We start from the raw sequence: 20,000 nt of genomic DNA on the forward strand, positions 1-20,000 counted from the left end.
AGTGACTAAGCCACTTGGCTGGCCAAGTGGCTATATATATTGTGTGTGTGTGTGTGTGTCTGTGTGTGTGTGAGTGTGTATTTCTCCACTCGTCTGTATAAATGCTTAAATGCTTATTATGAATATATAAAAATGTATATATTTATAAAGATATACTGTATGTATATAAACATATACGTATATATGTATATCTATATATATTCATAAACATGTAAATTAGATGATAAAAGAAGATGAGGAACCAATTCATCATGTTCACTTCAAAGTAATTGTGAGATTACCTAAGCAGAAAATTTATTTATATATATATATATATATATATATATATATATATATATATATATATATATATATATATATATATATATATATATATATACATATAATTTACATGTATATATTATTATTATTATTATCATTATTATTATTATTATTACTGTTATTGTCATTAATATAATTTTAGCTAAGCTATAACCCTAGTTAGAAAAGCGTGATGCTATAAGCACAAGGACTCCAGCAGGAATGATATCCCAGTGAACAAAGGAAATAAAGATATAAATAAACTACAATAGAACAATTAATATAAAATATTTAAGAACAGTAACAGTATTCAATTAGATATTTCATTTATAAACTATAAAGACAGACTAAAGTCAGCCTGTTCAACACAGAAACATTCGCTCCAAGTTTGCAATTTTAAAGTTCCACTGTTTCAGCTGCCTGGTTTGGGAAATCATTCCACAATCTGGTCATGTATGGAATAAAACTTCTAGATTACTATGTAATATTGAGCCTTATGATGAAGAAAGCACGACTATTAGAATAAACTGTATACCTAGTATTACAAGCAGGCTGGTACTGTCTGGGAAGATCTGAATACAATTGCAAGTTACTATAGCACATTATCCAATAACACCCACGAATGATCGAAAAGACTGACAGCCGACATTTGCTATTACGACCAAAGTTCCTAGACCTTGATTACGACTTTATTTCCTCTTGTTTGTCATGTTTCAGAATTCCAGTAGCTTCTCTATGCGGTGTATATCAATTACACAGGAATCAATATTCTCGTTTCAGTCCCACAAGGATTTGATGAAATGTGTACCAACCGTGTGTCACACGATCGTACATAGTAACATTTCATTTTGTGTATATATTATGCTTGTATCTTCGCTCTCCCCTCATACTGACAAGAACCTGAAATAACATGTCTGTTTGTCTCACCATTAACTGCTAACCGGTGTGGTGTCGGTTGAACAGGAAATTTCCTGTTATATCTTATATGCCTTTTTGCATGGAGTTTATGTATATAAAAGCGAGTGTTCTGTAATTAAGTTACTCAGTTGCTTTCATCCTGCCTTTGAGTCACAACCTTCTCTCGGCCCGTCACATTGGTGACCCCGGAGTGACTCGCTCCTCCCGCCTCTCCCCCTCACCGTTACTATGACGCCCTCAGAACATATCTTCTGCAGCAGTACTCGCCGTCGCCAGCTGCCCGAATAGCAGTGCTTTCTCACTCTCTCAACAACCGTTGGGGGACCAAATGGCTTCGCTCGCCCTCAGGGAAATGACCAGTATCACTCTCCTGCAACCTGCCGTGGACGGCTCTCCTCGTGAGGTGAACCTACTTCGTGCCCTTTGGGTAAGCCGTTTACCCGAACCTGTATGCGCTGCCATACCCGATGTCGATAGTTTACCCATAAAGGACTGATGACCAAAGTCGACTCCCTTATGGACAGCCACTTCATGACCTTCAAAACCTCCATCAACGCCTCCACTCCTGACGAAGAGTTTACCTATTCAACTTCAACCGAAGCTGACGTGAATATGCCGTAGGACATACATGCCTATGAATGCCGTAGGACACACACGCCTATGAATGCCGTAGGACATGCGCCTATGAATGCCGTAGGCCTATGAATGCCATAGGACACACACACCTATGAATGCCGTAGGACACACACGCCTGTGAATGGCGTAGGACAGACACGCCTATGAATGCCGTATGACAGACACGCCTATGAATGCCGTAGGACACGCCCATGAATGCCATAGGACACACACGCCTACCCCGTGACGAGCCGGAGTGGCAACAAAGCCACCCATCATCCACCACTCGCTCGAGCCCCAACCAACGACTTCTACAGCCACTCACTGCCACTAATTGGCCGCAGTTTTTGCTACTACCACTCCAGATTCAGGGCGCCCTATTTAACATGTACAGTATGTCATTTTTAGGGGGGGGGAGTCATATACCAACCGTGTGTCACACGATCGTACATAGTAATGACATTTCATTTTGTTTATATATTATGCTTGTATCTTCGCTCTCCCCTCGCACTGACAAGAACCTGATATAACATGTCTGTTTTTCTCACCATTAACTGCTAACCAGTGCGGTGTCGGTTGAACAGGAAATTTCCTGTTATGTCTTTAATGCCTTTTTTGCATGGAGTTTATGTATATAAAAGCGAGTGTTCTGTAATAAAGTTACTCAGTTGCTTTCATCCTGCCTTTGAGTCACAACCTTCTCTCGGCCCGTCACAAATGTCATCAGTTGGCTTTTGAAAGTATATGAATTGTCTATTACCTACCAAGTAAATGTCTACAACATTCTTAATCATGATTATGATACTATCTCAAATTATGATGTGGAATTTAATTTTTTTCCGCGTTATTAAAAGATAATTGTTTTCGCAATTTAAGAATTATGACATTTTATTCAATATCATGTGTATCGATCTAATGAATATGCATTAGAGGAAAATTTTTTTCATCTATCATTCACATTTGAATGACTTTTAATGACAAAATTTGACGTCTCACAGATTTTATATACATAACACTCCCAGGCCCGAAGAGATTGTCGTATTTCAAATTGTTTAAGTTCCTCGCATGATGTTTTCTTAGTAACCAATTTTCTCTTCCTTTTTTCTTATCTTATTAGTCGTTAAAATTAAAGGAATAGCCGAAGTTTAGTATCTCGAGCAAAGAACGATCTATTATAGACATCGGCCATCCTCGAACTGCAGCATTACATTATTAGTGCTCATCCGTCTATTTCTATGATTGTTCGCCCAAACCAAGGAGCAAAGTAGAGAAGGGCTAAATTTGGTGGAAAGTTATTTTTCCATCATATGAACAAATTGAATTTTCAAGTTCCACCTAATTTAATGAATATTGTTTCTTTTTTCTTTTCAATAATGCAATTGTTTTGTTCCTTCCTTAACCATAGTACGTAGTGCATAATATATTAAATTTATTTCTATATTGCCATTTGGTCAAATGTCATCTGCAGTGAATGAATATAAGGAGAGCCAATAGGAAAGCAGAATCAACACTATTAAGACGAAACCTTTCATAACTTCGATAACAAACATGGTCCCATCTACTGTAGGCATTAGTCCATTTACAGTCAGGTACAGCCTCAGCGATTATGCCCGTCATCGGAGTAATCAGTGAATAGGATAATCAGTCTAGTTTGATCTACTAATATGTGTGTGTATGTGTGTCTCTGTGTATCTTTATGGATACCATATATATATATATATATATATATATATATATATATATATATATATATACACATACGATATATATATATATATATATATATATATATGTGTGTGTGTGTGTGTGTATATATTTTTATATGTATATATATATATATATATATATATATTTGTATATAAATATACATGCATGTATGTATGAATTTATGTATGTATGTGTATTCGAATATCAAGCAACAAATACCTTTTAATATCATATTTACACAAAGGTAAATATTTTTTTATAAGTATTTATGTTCAAGCAAGAGTTCAACCTTTGCTGCCAAGTGGAAACAAAGGTAACAGCAATCAAGAGAAATGAAAGTTGATTTTGATTCTACTAGCCATAATGCTGCTGAATTCAAGTTTTTCTTTTAAATTAAACGAAACCATATCCTCCATGAGATATTTGTTATACATGAAAATCACGATTTTAAGTAATATTATAATCATAGACTACCAATTGTACAAACTTACCAATCGTCTACCGTGGTGGAGATCAAATCATTTAGATTCTATTTTTTTAAAAAGTAACTTGAATTCGACATGAATTTGTACAGCAGAGTGGAAATTAACTCTTATCTCTCTTGATAACAAAGCGCAGCTAAGTCAAATGTTTAAGGGCCTGAATACTTGGCTGGGCAGAGGTATTTATCATTAGAATAATGGCCCCTTGTATGTGTAATCCAAAGGCAGAATAAATTTGATAATTAGGGTGATTATGGCTATAGGTAGTAGGTTGGCCAGAGCACCAGCTACCCATCAAGATACTACCGCTAGAGAGTTATGTGATCTTATGACTGGCCAGACAGTACTGCATTGGATCCTTCTCTCTAGTTACGGTTCACTTTCTCTGTGCCTACACATACACCGAATAGTCTGGCCTATTCTTTACAGATTCTCCTCTATCCTCATTCACCTGACAACTCTGAGATTACCAAACAATTCTTCTTTACCCAAGGGGTTAACTGCTGCACTGTAACTGTCCAGTGGCTGCTTTCCTCTTGGTAAGGGTAGAAGAGACTCTTTAGCTATGGTAAGCAGCTCTTCTAGAAGATGGGCACTCCAAAATCAAACCATGTTCTCAAGTCTTGGGTAGTGCCATAGCCTCTGTACCATGGTCTTCCACTGTCTTGGGTTAGAGTTCTCTTGCTTGAGGGTACACTCAGGCACACTATTCTATCTTACCTCTCTTCCTTTTGTTTTGTTACAGTTTTATAGATTATATAGGAGATATTCATTTCAATGTTACTCTTCTTAAAACATTTCGTTTTTCCTTGTTTCCTTTCCTCACTGGGCTATTTTTCCTGTTATAGCCCCTGGGCTTATAGCATCCTGCTTTTCCAACTGAGGTTGTAGCTTGGGAAGTATATATATATATATATATATATATATATATATATATATATATATGTATATATATATATATATATATATATATATATATACATATATATATATATATATATATATATATGTGTGTGTGTGTGTATTTATATATATACTGTACACACACACACACACACACACACACATATATATATATATATATATATATATATATATATATATATATATATATATATATATATATATATATACTTTACTTCCCCCACAATTTCATCCTTTCTCAAATTTCTCATATCACTCCATTTATAAAAAAAATCAAACAGTTATAGGAACGTAAACACCCTTATCTCAATTTCATTTTGCACCTTTCCTGCCATACGTACAACTCTAAACTCAAACAGAATCTATAGACTCATCATAATAACAACGAATTATCTTCATTTATTTGTTTTCAATACCAAACATCTCGTCACTCTTGTTATTCCCTGTCGATCCTCAAATGCTTCTACTCAGTCTGGATTTTTTGTCATATAAGACACACACTTCTGTCTGTTTATTCTATAGCTGATCACATAAATGTCATATAACAAACATTGTCAACACACCCCTATTGTCGTCTGAGCTGATAATGCTCTTCCTATATTAATTCTTGTATATTCTGTTCTTTTTGTGCATTGAAAACCCACCTTGCACCTTTTCAGGTATATTACTCAATGTTGTTATTATTATTATTATTATTATTATTATTATTATTATTATTATTATTATTATTATTATTATTATTATTATTATTAAGCTGCAACCTAGTTAGGATGGCAGAATATTGCAAAATTAGGGCCCCAATAGGGAAAGCTGACAAATATTCAAAAGAAACGGAGAAATAAAGAATAAACTTAAGATGAAAAAAATATTATACCAAGAAAACAGAAAATCATTTGCATTAAGCTCCTCTATTTGATTGGGAAGATCATTCCACAATTTAATCACAACTTGAACGAAAATTATAGAATCCTGCCTAACATTAAGCTTTCAGCAAATGAGTAGTTATTCCTGTCACCCATTCCTTTGAAATTCTTCCCTCCTCCGAAGTTATCTTACATAATCTGATAAAACTCTCAAATAAATCGTCAGTACCAGGTTACTCTAAATCATCTCTTTGTGAATTCTATTCTTCAATCATATTTCTTCCAGAAGTTTTATCTCATTCTCACTAAACAACAAATTTTTAAAATGGTTACACTCGACATAGTACTCTATTCTTAATGGACAATTTATAATTTTTTTTTTTTTATAATTCTTCGATTTCTCTCATTCTTTTAAGGCATTCAAGTTTATCACCGTATTTTCATCAACTCTCTTATTTTTCTCTCGTTGTCTTATTGACATCATTAATACGCTAATTGAAGACTTTAATCTCTTTATTTATCAATCCTTCCTTGATGCATATATCAACAAAATAGCGATGAGTTTTGTTATTTCCTCGTATATTCCCACTTTGGTATCTTTAGTCTTAGCCTATTTACATCTAAATTCTCCTTTTTATAATAATTTTTTTTTTATATTTCTCTGTTATCAAATTGGCGAGTCTTAATTAAAATCATAACGTTTGATTTTCCGTTCTACTTTAATAAATATTGATCAGTATACCTTCAACCATTAATCTCTTCAACTTCCCACTTATTCTTTACTAACAACTAACTATTCTTTAAAGTTTGCACTTTCCCAGGCATTCTTAAGAACATTCTTTGCCACCAGAAGCCTTAGATATTCAATAAACATGCAAAATAATTATCAAATTTTTATTTCAATGATATTATTAATTTATCACTTATCCAATAGAGATTACTTATATCATAGAATTTTGTTCTGAAAACGAACACCCAGTTGATTTTCAAGTGTTTTTTTTTCTCACATTTTTCTTATTAATAGATCGGAACCAGGTATCCCAAACAGATGGCTTTTATTTTCATTATGCTCTATCAAATAGTTCTTTCGTCACAGGAATTCGGAGAAATTTACCTACAAATTTTGAAATTTTTCATGAAGATGATTTAATTTTGCAACCATAGAAAGAGTTTTTGAACTATGGCATAAAGACTTCTAACATTAATTGAATTTCAAAAACTTCAAGTGATTCCTCGAATAGTAGTGATTAGACTGATAGCCAATCCAGAGAGAGAGAGAGAGAGAGAGAGAGAGAGAGAGAGAGAGAGACAGAGAGAGAGAGAGAGACTCCAGTCATTTTATGAAATGTAGATACTACTATAATACCGGTTATTTCAAGTAAAAAAGTCCCTTGTCCTTATCCTGAAACAGAGATTCGGGAAGGGAGCTGAAGGTCCCACGATCCATTACCCGCAAGGAACGACTTTTGCCAAGACTCCGGAGGGGCCTAAAGGACTCTTCAGCGCCGTCCCAAAACCTCTCCTGGAGAAGATGGCTCTGTTTCAGGTGAGACAACTCACATCCTGTCGTTTTCAGGGACATATTTAGTTTCATTGTAAGTTATGATTATCAACATCATTATTATTATTATTATTATTGTTATTATTATTATTATTATTGTTGTTGTTGTTGTTGCTGTTGTTGTGGTGGTGGTTTCTGAGAGCAATGTCTTCAATTTTTTCCATAACTTGCTATTTCCATAATTCTCTTGTACTGATGCCTACATTATTTTAAGTTTTAGAAGTGTATATGTCCAAAATTTATGTGGTTTCATGAATGTTTATGCATAAATATTAAGTAATCTAATTGTCATTTTGTATTCTAATTTGCTTATTCTCTTTTATTGTAAACTTATTCATTTTTATCATTATATTCTTCAACATCATTACTATAGTGTGGTAAGTAATGACAAAGAAATTAATTTGATTTGAAATAGAATTTTATATGATAGATAACTGGCGAACTGGAAATTTATCAAGGTTTTTCTTTTGAAAGGAAAATAGTTATAAGTAAAGACGACAGCACCTTCAAAAGAATTACAATTATAACAGAATTTTTTTTTAGTGATAACTAACAGATAGAAAAAATTTACTGGAAGTAGGAAAGACGTTTGTACATTTCTTTCAAATTAAATCAAATTAATTAAAATATTTCAAATACACTGGATATTCTGTCCATTCAACAAAAGTAATTCTTGACTTCCGGAAAATATGAGAGATTTTTTGTCATAATGTTTATTATCAAAAGGGAAGAAATTAACCAGTCCAGTGAGTCAAGCTCGACTCTTTCAGAGCTGGCCCGATTAAATTTGGGAGGTGAGAATACTTCTTCTGGAGCTAATAATAGAATACAGTATAAAATCAAAATATAGAAAATACAGAAAAAAAAATATTTTCTGTAATAAATAAAAATTTAAATCTTATTTATAAAACCTATGTTTCTTAAAAAAAATAAAATAAAGCTTAAAAATCGATAGAATGTCCAAAAAACACTTTTCTGCCATAACATTAATATCTCTATAAAAATCTACAATTGCTAAAAATATGTTGTATGCTTAAAAAAGTAACACACTCACTGCATCTGGGAACTGCTTCATGAGGTGTGCACATCAAAAATCCATGAGTCAATTTAGTATGACCTATGCGTAACCTTCCTAATATTACTATAGTCCTCTTTTTTATTTAATTCAACGATTCCCATAGAGAAATATAATGTGAACAAAACTATGGTAACAAAGGAAAAGAATGAGAAATAATTCTGATTCGCGTTCTTTTTCAATTAGTGTTTAAATGAAATAAACATATGCGAAAATTTACTGCAAAGCGAGTTGTAGGTAAGGAAAGGAAGTGGGTGCTCTGCAAAAATTCTCATAACACTCCAAAGGATCAGGTCCAACTTTTCATCAGTGCCAGCCGTTTCGTAGCATTTATTATTATTATTATTATTATTATTATTAGTAGTAGTAGTAGTAGTAGTAGTAGTAGTATAGTAGTAGTAGTAGTACTTTCTAAGCTGTAACCCTATTTGGAAAAGCAGGATGCTATAACTCAAAGGCTCCAAAAGGGAAAATAGCCCAGCGAGGAAAGTAAACAAGGAAACAGCTAGGAAGAAAGTTTCTGATTATACACAGAAGCAAGAGAACTCTAACCAAGGACAGCGGAAGACAATGGTACAGAGGCTATGGCACTGCCCATATTAGAGAACACTGGTTTGATTTTGGAGTGTCCTTCTCCTAAAAGATCTCTTACCATGGCTAAAATAGTCTCCTCTACCCTTAACAAGAGGAAAGTAGCCACTGAACAATTACATTGCAGTAGTTAACCACTTGAATGAAGAAGAATTTTTCGATTATCGTATTGTTATCAAGTATATGAAGAAAGAGGGAAATGTGTAAGAAATATGCCAGATTATTCAGTGTGTATGTAGGCAAAGGGAAATTGAGACGTAATCAGAGTGGGAACCAATACAGTATATGGATAGTCACAAGACCCAATAACCTTCTAACGGTAGTATCTCGCCGGGTGGTTGGTGCCTGGGCCAACCTATTACCTGCTATATCTGACTTTCTTAATCTTTAAACTACAGTTATTTCTCTCACATACGCTATGTAAGCATTCATTCATGATTCCTTTTTTTTTTTTAATAACATGGTAAAGCTGGATATGAGCTTTTGTGGTGAATTGGAGATACATATAACAATTGCCCGAAACATGATTAATTTGTACGTTTTGGAAGAAAAGAGATACGTGAGACCAAGAAAATACTGGGCAGTCACAGCTGAGAGTCTTCATAAGCATATAGATGAATCCTGTTTTTTAACACATAGGTCTTTAATAACATGTCGATGAATTTTAAGAAGTACGTGATTCTGCTACGAGGAAGCAGAAGCAACAGTAGTTGTATTTGTAGCAGTAGACTCTAGATTGGAAATAACGTTTTACCAAGTACGAGCTAGAAAGGTTGATATATATTTATAGCGGTTGAATGATCCTATTATGTACACCTGCAGAGAACTACTCGGCTCCTTTCTATGGTCTAAAAACTTAATACAAAGATATCTTTCTTATAAGAAACCCAAAAGGGTTCTGAGTCTGTGAGAGTTGTTACACGGAGCCTCAGCCTTGATTTAGCTCTTCAGATGATGAAGGTTACTTATTGCTAGAAAATAAAAATGCTCTTACATAGAAACCATGATTCATGAAAATATTGACTCATAAGAATGTGCATCTGTTCTTATGCATACGAGTATAAATGCGTGAACGTGGAATATGCACTAACATGAGAAAATGGCGCCTCTCGGGCTCAACTCTGTCCCTCTCCCTTCTCCTCCTTCCCCTTCATTGTCGGATAACTCTACTCTTTACTGAACTTTATTTTCATCACTTTTGCAAATTTTGTTTTTACTCTTGCAAAACCTAATTAGATCAAAATAAGGATATTTTCCTACTGAATATAACAAACAGAAAAATGTTCTTCAGTGCTAACAAATGGAACTCACGGTTATCTTTTTTAAACTTTCAAAATATTGTGTAGATTTAGCAATCAGCCCATTTTAATTTGGCAATGTTTTCGCGTAAAACAAAGAAGATTAAATCTTGGAAGTATGCAGAACTATGAGCATATCCTACTAAAATCATAGTGCCTTTGTTGACCTTAGGAGATAGACTAGATGCATAATGTTTCTTGGCTGAGTTGAGTCGCAACCGTGACTGATCTTTGGCTAATAATCTCATTTCAAAATAATAGGTAAAATTAGGATAACTTCCTCTAGAAACTTAGTCCGAAGAGTTATAAAAAGGTGATTAGGTGAATAAAATTGAACGCTTGAAATTCAAATTTATAAAATTCATTTTTTTTTTTTTTTTTTTTTTGGTAAACTTGATTGTTTTGCAAGACAAAGGACGATTCCTAAGTCCTATTGTAATTTTGATTTTAAAAAATTGTTATAGGTTTTTTTTATCATCTTGTATTATAATTTATATTGTTGTTATTTCAGTTATATGTTGATACTATAAATAGCCTCTACACTTTTTCATAAATGAGTGTATTTCGTGATTAACTGGTAGATTAGTAGATATAATCACATTTATCTCGTAAATAAATTACTGATGGCGTCTGATTACGCTTCTATGTCAGTCCACTGAAAGGTAAAATTGATTATCAAATGATGTCCTTCATATTATATATTGTCGTCATTTATAAAAACTAACAAAAAATTGTAAATTACTTGAAAATAAAGTAGTGCAAAATCTTCTATTTATTCTGATCAAATGGGTCTGATATCACGCATATACATCTTTATCAAGTTAAGCATCACTCGTAACATTTGAAAGAAATGAGAATTCAGTCCTTTGTCGATGTCTGTTAAAACATTTGCTCACTCTGGAGCTGCGCATCCGCTCCTCACAGCCAGCAAAAGGACCAAAAAGGGGGGAGGGGAGGATTGGCTCCATATCATTAAGAACGAAAGTACTTCACGCAAACCCCTCTTTGTGTGCCCCAACACCCTCCCCTCCTGTCAACCCTCCATCACCCTTATGGTCAACATTGGCAATAAAAGCATCGCAGCAAACAAAGGCAAAAAGAAAATTGTAAAAATAATACCAAATAGATCAAGAACAAAGAAAACAGGCGAAATAACATATGTAATAGAGAGAGAGAGAGAGAGAGAGAGAGAGAGAGAGAGAGAGAGAGACGCTGGCTACATCATGTGTAACTTCAACCTTCCCAAAATCTAAGATAAACTGCAGAAATGATAAGGGAAAAGGGGTTGCCAAAGAGAAAGGGGAAGCAAGGGGAAAGAAGGGGAGTGTCCAAGGAGAAAAAAGGGGAATTGTGAGGGAACGGGATAAAGAGAAAGGGAGAGGGCACACCGAGGCATATATATATATATATATATATATATATATATATATATATATATATATATATATATATATATATATATATATATATATATTCCTATTTCTGAGTTATGTCTGAACTCCTGTGTATGTGTTGTGTATATGTATGTGTATGTATATGTGTGAATGTGTAAGTGTGTGAGTTGTGTGCATGCATTTATATTTGAAAATTCATCAGTGGACGTAATGATTAAAGGGAAGGAAATTCGTCACCGGAGTTCATACATTTTCCTTCATCCTTATCAACTTTTATTTGTGTATTGTTTATTCGTTATTCATTTATTCCCACTTATTTTGGAATCGAATGGAAACTGTAAAGGGATAGTAGGGTTCCATTAATACAGCTTATGTTTTCAAGGGGTGAGGGGTAGGGGGGTGGGGGGGAAACAGGGGCGTGTCTAACCTGTTCGATCATCTGGTTAGAATCAATTCCCTCCCCCCCCCACTCACAATCCCCCCAACCGAGAGGGGGCAAAGAAGGGGACTTGACAAGAAGGGGGTTGTTCAGGTAAACACTTGAATAGCTGAAGTTCGCATTTTCAAGTTCTTCATTAAATTATTATTTCATCCATAAGTAGCGAACGATATCTCTTTGATGCTGCAACTGTATTTAGCCCATTAAAAGCCATTTAACTCACCCCAGGGTCGTGTAAGAAGAGCTGAACGGATACACAGTTACAGATTATACAATTTTGTTTGTAACTTTTGAACCAATTTGGATTTTCGAAAATGATTCTTCCTTTTATTTCGAAAGATTGTTCAAGACGTCCCTCAATAAACGATGGGAAATGAAGGCGTGTACCTTGCTGTTTTCCATCATTTCGTTTTCCTTAGCTATTTATTCATTCATTTCTTTCCATATCCTGTCTTCTTCTAAATATAATGCAATTGTGTAGCTGGAAATATGATGAAAGTTTTAGGTATAATGATGATAATCTTTGAAAACAAAGTCTATGGCGATGCCTGAAATATATTGCGACAAAATTGTATTGATGTTTGACGTGTTGTTTAGAATAAATGGGACAACGTGATCATAACGACGTCGGTTAGGTATGTCCTAGAAAATTACATGCAATTACCTCCAACATCCCCTCATGAATTTAACCCAATCGCCATGACCTTATCTACACCACCTCCCTTTCTTTGCTCAAGCCCTCAAGAGTCTGCCCTTATTGACATCATTAGGATTGATCCCCATTCTTCTTTATAATGGACCCACACCTCCCCTGGGAGAAAGGGTTATTTTCACCTTTGTTCTAGCACAATTTATGTCGTCTTCCTAACTCCCTTTCCTTAAAAGTTCAACTCTAGTAAATCTTGTCATATTCTCTGTACCCGTCCGATCCTGCCGTCCAGGGTCGAACCTCTCTTAAAAGCAATAATTAAAAAAGTAAATCAATTTATGCAGTAGACGATATGTAAAGAAACAAAGCAGCAACATAATAATAATGAAGTCGAAGTTCATAGATTATTTTTTACTAGATTCTTAGAGTAATCCAAACAAAAACCAAATTTTTTTTTATAAAGTCATAGGAAGATTTTAGGCAATCAACTTTTAAATAGGAGTTTATAGCGCAAAATCGATAAATTAAAATAATCATGAAGATATTAAGAAGAAATAGACTAAGATAGAAGCTATGATAACCGAACAAGGCACAACACACACACACACACACACACACACACACACACATGCATGAGAAAATAGCTCATCTGCTCCCTCCATTCGCAGTCTTATTACCAGATTTTGAATTTAGCTTCTATGACAGCATTTTCACCCTCACCCCAAATGTCCCTCTTCGTTATTATTTTCCCAGACCTCCGAATCTCTCTTACATTTCTCCTGTTATTCAGAAATACTACCTTTTCAATAGTTGTGCCCCCAACACAGCCCCTCTCCTCTGTTACATACGCAATCAACTTTGAAAGATATTAGTAACCGTGTATGTCTGTCCAGCTCTAATTTTAATAATTTCATTGTGTTATTTTCAATCATTTTTTTTTACAGTCAGCTTCAGTCCAAAAATTTTTTTTTTTTCTTATTTGAGGGCGGGTTGTGTCGAGGGAGGCCTTATTAATACTATTAGTAATGCTAAACAATAAACATCTCATGCATTTCGATTCATCAACAAATTCACAATTAAATCTAGATGAGTTAGATATCCACTGAAATCTTTTAAAATGAGGATCTTGAATAGAATGAATTTTATGTGAAGTTCTTTCGACATGAAAGTCATTTACCTCATCTCATCAATAAGATCCATTTTTGATGGGAGCCTTTAGAGAAAGTTATTTGGATAACTCATCACAATTCTTCAATATGTATCAAGCCTAATATAATAAACCAGCAAGTAACTGCATAAACAAGATCCCCGTAGTGTGCAATAGCGAAAATCACAAAGATGCGATTTATGACATTCATTATGGAAATTATGGGCTCAAAACAAGACATTTACATGGATATTTTTACTATTACTAATATGGACTGCAATCTACCGTGGGGTCCAAAGCAAACATATCAACAGTCATCTCAACAGAACCCTTATTAAATGAAATTAGCGAAGCATTTATAGCAAGGTGATATAAGTTTTTTTAACAAATTCGATTTTTTCTTTTTTTTCCTAAAGGAACTCTTCATACGGATAAGATTCGCATACTAAGTTAGATTATATGAATTATACTATAAGACAACTCTTAACAGTTTATCAAAAAACTAAAGGCTAATTGCTTGGAAGCACAAAGTTACTACATTCGCAGCATCCAGGTATTAAAAAAAAAAAAAATAAGTTTCATGGTACTATATATGTCTCGTCAACACCTCTAAATTGCTTGTTCGTCAATAACAACTTTGTCAACTGAACTACCATTATCGAAAGGTCTATAACAGTTCAATCAATACCTCTTGCAGGTCGGCCAATAATAATGATGATAACGTAATATTATGTTATATTTACATATTTTCTATAAATCTTCCCTTTTCAGTGTTTGCAGTTTTATGTAAGAAATCTTTAACCAAATGATAAGCCCTAACAAATCAACCCCAAGAGGACCCTAAACCGCCTCTTATGGAATATTTTTCTTGTTAAATCAACGATCTATATTTCAGACTTTGCAATATGGTCTATATATATATATATATATATATATATATATATATATATATATATATATATATATATATATATATATATATATATATATATATATATATATATATATATATATATATATATATATATATATATATATATATATATATATATATATATATATATATATATATATATATATATATATACTGATAAGCTCGGCATAATCATTCATCTTGTATATGTAGGGATAGCTTTCCTCACTTTATTCATATACTAATTAGCTCATTGTTATGTTAACCCCCTTCATGAATATACAATAGCAAATTTCGTTTCAGCAGTATAAAAATCACTGACTTGTGGGTCTTGCACTACCTGAACATATATGGCAACAAAGGAGTTATGACAATCTTGTTCACAAGAACCAAAATTATATCTGCCTTATCATTCATATAATACAATTAAGGTCCAAAATAGTAAATATTCTATCAACAAAGTTCGTGCAGTATAAAAAAATCATTCGTGTTTTGAATAAGACTTAGAAACTTATAAGTCATAAACTCATTAAAAAAATAAAGTGTTCACAACTTTTTTAATTAGAATATTTTGCACTTCTATTACATGCCACCAGTCTTGTCTGATCCTCGCAATGCCCTGTATATTGTACTGATGACATAGCTACGCTAAAATGAAGAGTTGTAGAATGTTTCCTTGTCATTGCATACTTTGTCTTCTACGCTGGCTGATTCGATCTCCCTCATTTGCCCTGCCAAAGAATGATAAGAACTACAGACTGCTATCAATTCCCTTTTGGTAAATTGTGTTTCTGTGTGTGTAAGAGAGAGAGAGAGAGAGAGAGAGAGAGAGAGAGAGAGAGAGAGAGAGAGAGAGAGAGAGAGAGAGGAGAGAGAAATAAAAATATTTTTATTTTGTTGCTGCTAAATTCGTTTTATTTTGTATAATTAAATTAGATAAAAAAAGATCGTTTTGATTTTAAACATTATAGCCTACATATCTTCATGTCACCGACCCTTTCATAGTCTAGTTCACGGTTAATAGTATCACAACAACCTCCAAGATAGATATAAAAAATTTGAAATGATCTTGACCAGGGGGAAAAATGTTGACATGCCATTCTCATCCTTTGTACCGTGAGTTGTACTCAGTTTTCACCTGAAATTTTGAATGTAACGATCATTTCAAGATCACCAACATTCTTTAAGGCTAACAATACATTTATAATTATTATCATTATTACAGCGACAGTGAATCTTAGGGATGGCTGAAAACACCACTCCATGTTTTATGGTCTTAAGATTACTTAATGTAATGTCTTAGATTTCAAGAAATATTATTTTTAAATTCTACCTTCCTCCTAAATAGTATTTCAAGAACATGGATCCTTCCAAACGCCCAAATTAATAAGTAAAATTTAAATGCTTGATTCACGTGTCTCGATAGATAAATAGATATAAATGATTGGCTAAAACATTTCATTTTATTTGCTCCTACAGGTAAAGAACAACTTGCCTGTGCACATAAAAGGTGGCCCTGTTGACAAACTCCTCTTTGGACTGACAGCCGCTTGTTGCACCGTCGGACTCATTGAGTGTTTTAGAGTATATTATGTGCTGTCTTACCCACAAAAGAAAGAAGAATAGGACGGATGCCACGAAACACTGACGCCAGATGATTAGCGTCTGCTGCAAGGAATTCATTATGATATGAAGTGATGCGGCTTATGTGATCTGAGCTGTAAAATATAAATGAATCCATACAAATCAATATGTTGTTGTAGCTATTCTCTTGACCATCAATTTACTCAATGTTAACTTTGTTAAAATGACAAGAAGAAACGAAGAGTCCTTTCTAATCATAGCGTGAAATATATCTCATAATCAGTTCAAATCGTGGAAGAATGAACGACAACGAACTGCCTGGTTTTGCTGGTGAAGGTCTTCCAACCAAACAACCGAGGAAACTTCCACGAAGAAAATGCAGAGGATGGCGTTAACCCATCAGTCTTTTTCCTACTTATCTTGATTTTTGTTTGATCTCTCTTTTTTCCCCTTTCTGATTTATGACACTTCCCCAAGACAGCTTTCAGATTTATCCCCTCCACAGGAATATATTCTCTCCTCAGAGTTATGGGTGCCCATCAAAAATCTTCCCAGGATGATGTCTTACTCTTCTTGTTCTTTTGGCGATGGACAATGGGATGAATAACGCCGGGAACCGTTGCAAAGGCGTATCCCTCATATTTCCACTACTACTGCAACTATTATTACTATCACTACGAAACAATGCGCTTTTAGGTTTATTTCCCAGTACAGTTGATTGTCACTTTATGTAAATGCCAAACCTTACATGTATGGCTGGAAGTACTAAAAATATGAGACCAAACAGTAATAAGTCAAGTTGTACATATTTGTTAGCCAGTATATAGGGATGATGCAATATTTTGCTCTACTGTCACATGAAAAGAAAGAAATAAAAATATAATTCTATATGAATTTTATGTATTCAGTTCAGAACCTTTAGAATTATTTGTTTATACATAAATTACCTCAAACTAAATATCAATAGCTGCAATTAAGTACGAGATTTAAACTTAACCAAGATTCATAATTTATATATAGAATGTAAGATTTCTGTATAATGGTGATAATTTCACATAATACCATCATAAAATACTTATTTTTTCGGTATATTAACTAATAAACATTAATAATACTTCAGGAATCACTTTATTTTCTCTATTGATAACAATGTCTATTTCAAAGGATAAAGATTTTCTCAATTGGAATTGGAAATGATTAATGACAAAATTCTTGACAGTCTGCGTGCACAAGAATCGAGCAAAACGGACAAACTGAACATTTAAGAATTACTTTATTTTAATCGTAGTCATGAAAAAACAATTAAACTTGTCCTTGTAAACAACGTATCATTTCTCAAAAATTACAATCGCATCTATATTCCACAATTACTGTCGGTAAGTACACATGATGTCCTTGCTTGTTCATATTGTGCTGATTATTCGTGGACATATGCATAAAACAAAGTAGAAATAATTTACATGTCAAAGGGAAACTCTTAGACGAGATTCTCTTGTCCAGAAAATATTCTAAAAATATCCTCAATTTACAGATAACGAGTTATCTTGCAATCGTTATCCAGCACTTCGTGAACACTTACCGCTATCATATTTATTGAATGGGTGTGTCTGCAACTCTAATTGCATCTCCAATGGAAACCAAGCTTCAGGAGCGTCTGATTTCTGTGCAATTGAGGTATGTAGCGAGTGTCTTGCTAACCTTTGCTTCAATTGTATTTCCCTTGCTTTCATAACCACTTCAAATTTCGAAAAATAACGATACGTGAATTATTTGTTTTCTTGTGTAATACTTTTGCCTTTTACCATCATTACTGCGGAATCATATTTTCTTTAATTCCTCCGCAGTGCAATAAAACTGTGACATTGTTTAATTGTAATCATACATATTTCTGAGGAACATTTTTTAAAACTGTGTAGGTGAAATCAATTGAAAGGATGCCGGTGGACTTTGCTCTGTGTTATGATTTCACCATGATGATTGGTAAAGAACAAAATTGTTGATTTCTGTCGATTATTATTATTTTTTTTTTGTTGTTGTTGCTGTTGTTGTTGTTGTTGTTGTTGTTGTATCCATGCCATGGAAAATGCCGGAAATAATGCCAAGGGTAAAGAAGGCAGGTCCCGACCCCAGAAACGTTACGTGTAGATACCATTCCGAAACTCAGAACACGACAGTTCATTCTACTATATAAGGTCTAATGGTCAGAGAAATAACTCATGAAATAGTTTATTATCATCAATGTTATGTATTTTACAAATTAGTGATGTAGGCTTGGTAAAATCTGAGTTCTTGTTTACTTACAGAAAAATTCCAATAAAGGTATTAACGGGTTAAAATAGCTATTAAAGCTTCAACCATAAAACCTAAAAGTTGAGTTTAAATAGTTGTTTTTATTTTTTTTTTTTTCTATTTCACGTACTTTCGACGGACGCATCTTTATCTCGTCCCCAAGGTAAGATGATTACGAACATATACTGTAACTCACAAAAATCGAAATGCTTATTTAGAAGCTCTGTTGGTCATCTATTTGTACGTTGTGAGATGTTTGTAGTTTTAGTTATCATTGTTGTCTCAACTTTTTCTAGAAGAAGCATAATTGTTAGAAATAATGACGCAACTATGGCATTGGACCCAAGTAATCTCCTTAAATGCACGGCTCATTCTTGAAAGCTTTACACTTGAATACGCTCACCTTTAGAAGGAAGACATTGGTCTACCAAGTTACATTTCAAAATTTAGCTCATAGGCAGAGGCCCATCTTTCCAGAATGGTTTCCCCTCCATATGGCGAAGATTCTCTTTTTGTTTGGGTTGAAATCTCCGGCGTCGTTGTCCTCCCTGTCCCTCGCAAGAGGAGGTATAGGCATACAGGCTTCGGTCGACAGCAACCTCTCGCAACACAGAAAACGGACCCTATTCCCCGCCAGAAATTCTTACGCTAGGTTTTGACACAATTCCTGCGATGCTGCCATTCATAAGAGGATTTGTTTCAGTTATTTCAGTAGGAGGTCAAATGTCAAGGTCATAAATATAGAAGCTAACACTCTTCATCGTATGGAAAAATCCTTATTGGGATAACAATTTCATTAAAGGGAATGAGACTTTTTATCGCTGGTATAAGAAAGATTGCTGAAATTACTTGAACGAATATTCTTATAAAGTCAAAACGATAAGAAAGTCAATGTTTAAATAGGTTGATTTCCGTTGTTGGGGAAACCAGAAAAAAGATTGTCGAATGAAATTAATGTAACACTGAAAATCTTCATTTAAATCCCAATAATCATTGGGAATTTAATATTATGATATATAAATGTGATTTTTCAGAGAGATGGATATGGTTTTCGTTGTTTTAAGAATTTGAATAAAAAAACAAACAAATAAGTTAATTTTCACTATAATGTGCTTTCTTTAATTACGCCCACCAACGGGAATGATTCCAATCGCAAAAGCCGATGACACGTGGAACCGCTCAGACATTTGAAATAAATCGTTCTTTAGTGAAACTGACTGCCGATTCTTAATTGAACACTTATAAGCGAGT

The 20,000-nt window shown here is 33.8% G+C and overlaps 1 protein-coding gene across 1 annotated transcript in view; it reads left to right on the forward strand.

The window, feature by feature from the left end:
- Positions 1–20,000, forward strand: part of LOC137641528 (uncharacterized) — a 154,573-nt gene that overhangs the window by 3,438 nt on the left and 131,135 nt on the right. The window contains exon 2 of the mRNA XM_068374168.1: positions 7,221–7,355. Within this exon, the coding sequence (XP_068230269.1) occupies positions 7,221–7,355 (135 nt within the window). The remainder of the gene's footprint in view (positions 1–7,220; positions 7,356–20,000) is intronic.

The sequence above is a fragment of the Palaemon carinicauda genome, chromosome 5, assembly GCF_036898095.1.
Source record: "Palaemon carinicauda isolate YSFRI2023 chromosome 5, ASM3689809v2, whole genome shotgun sequence".
Classification (NCBI taxonomy): Eukaryota; Metazoa; Arthropoda; class Malacostraca; order Decapoda; family Palaemonidae; genus Palaemon; species Palaemon carinicauda.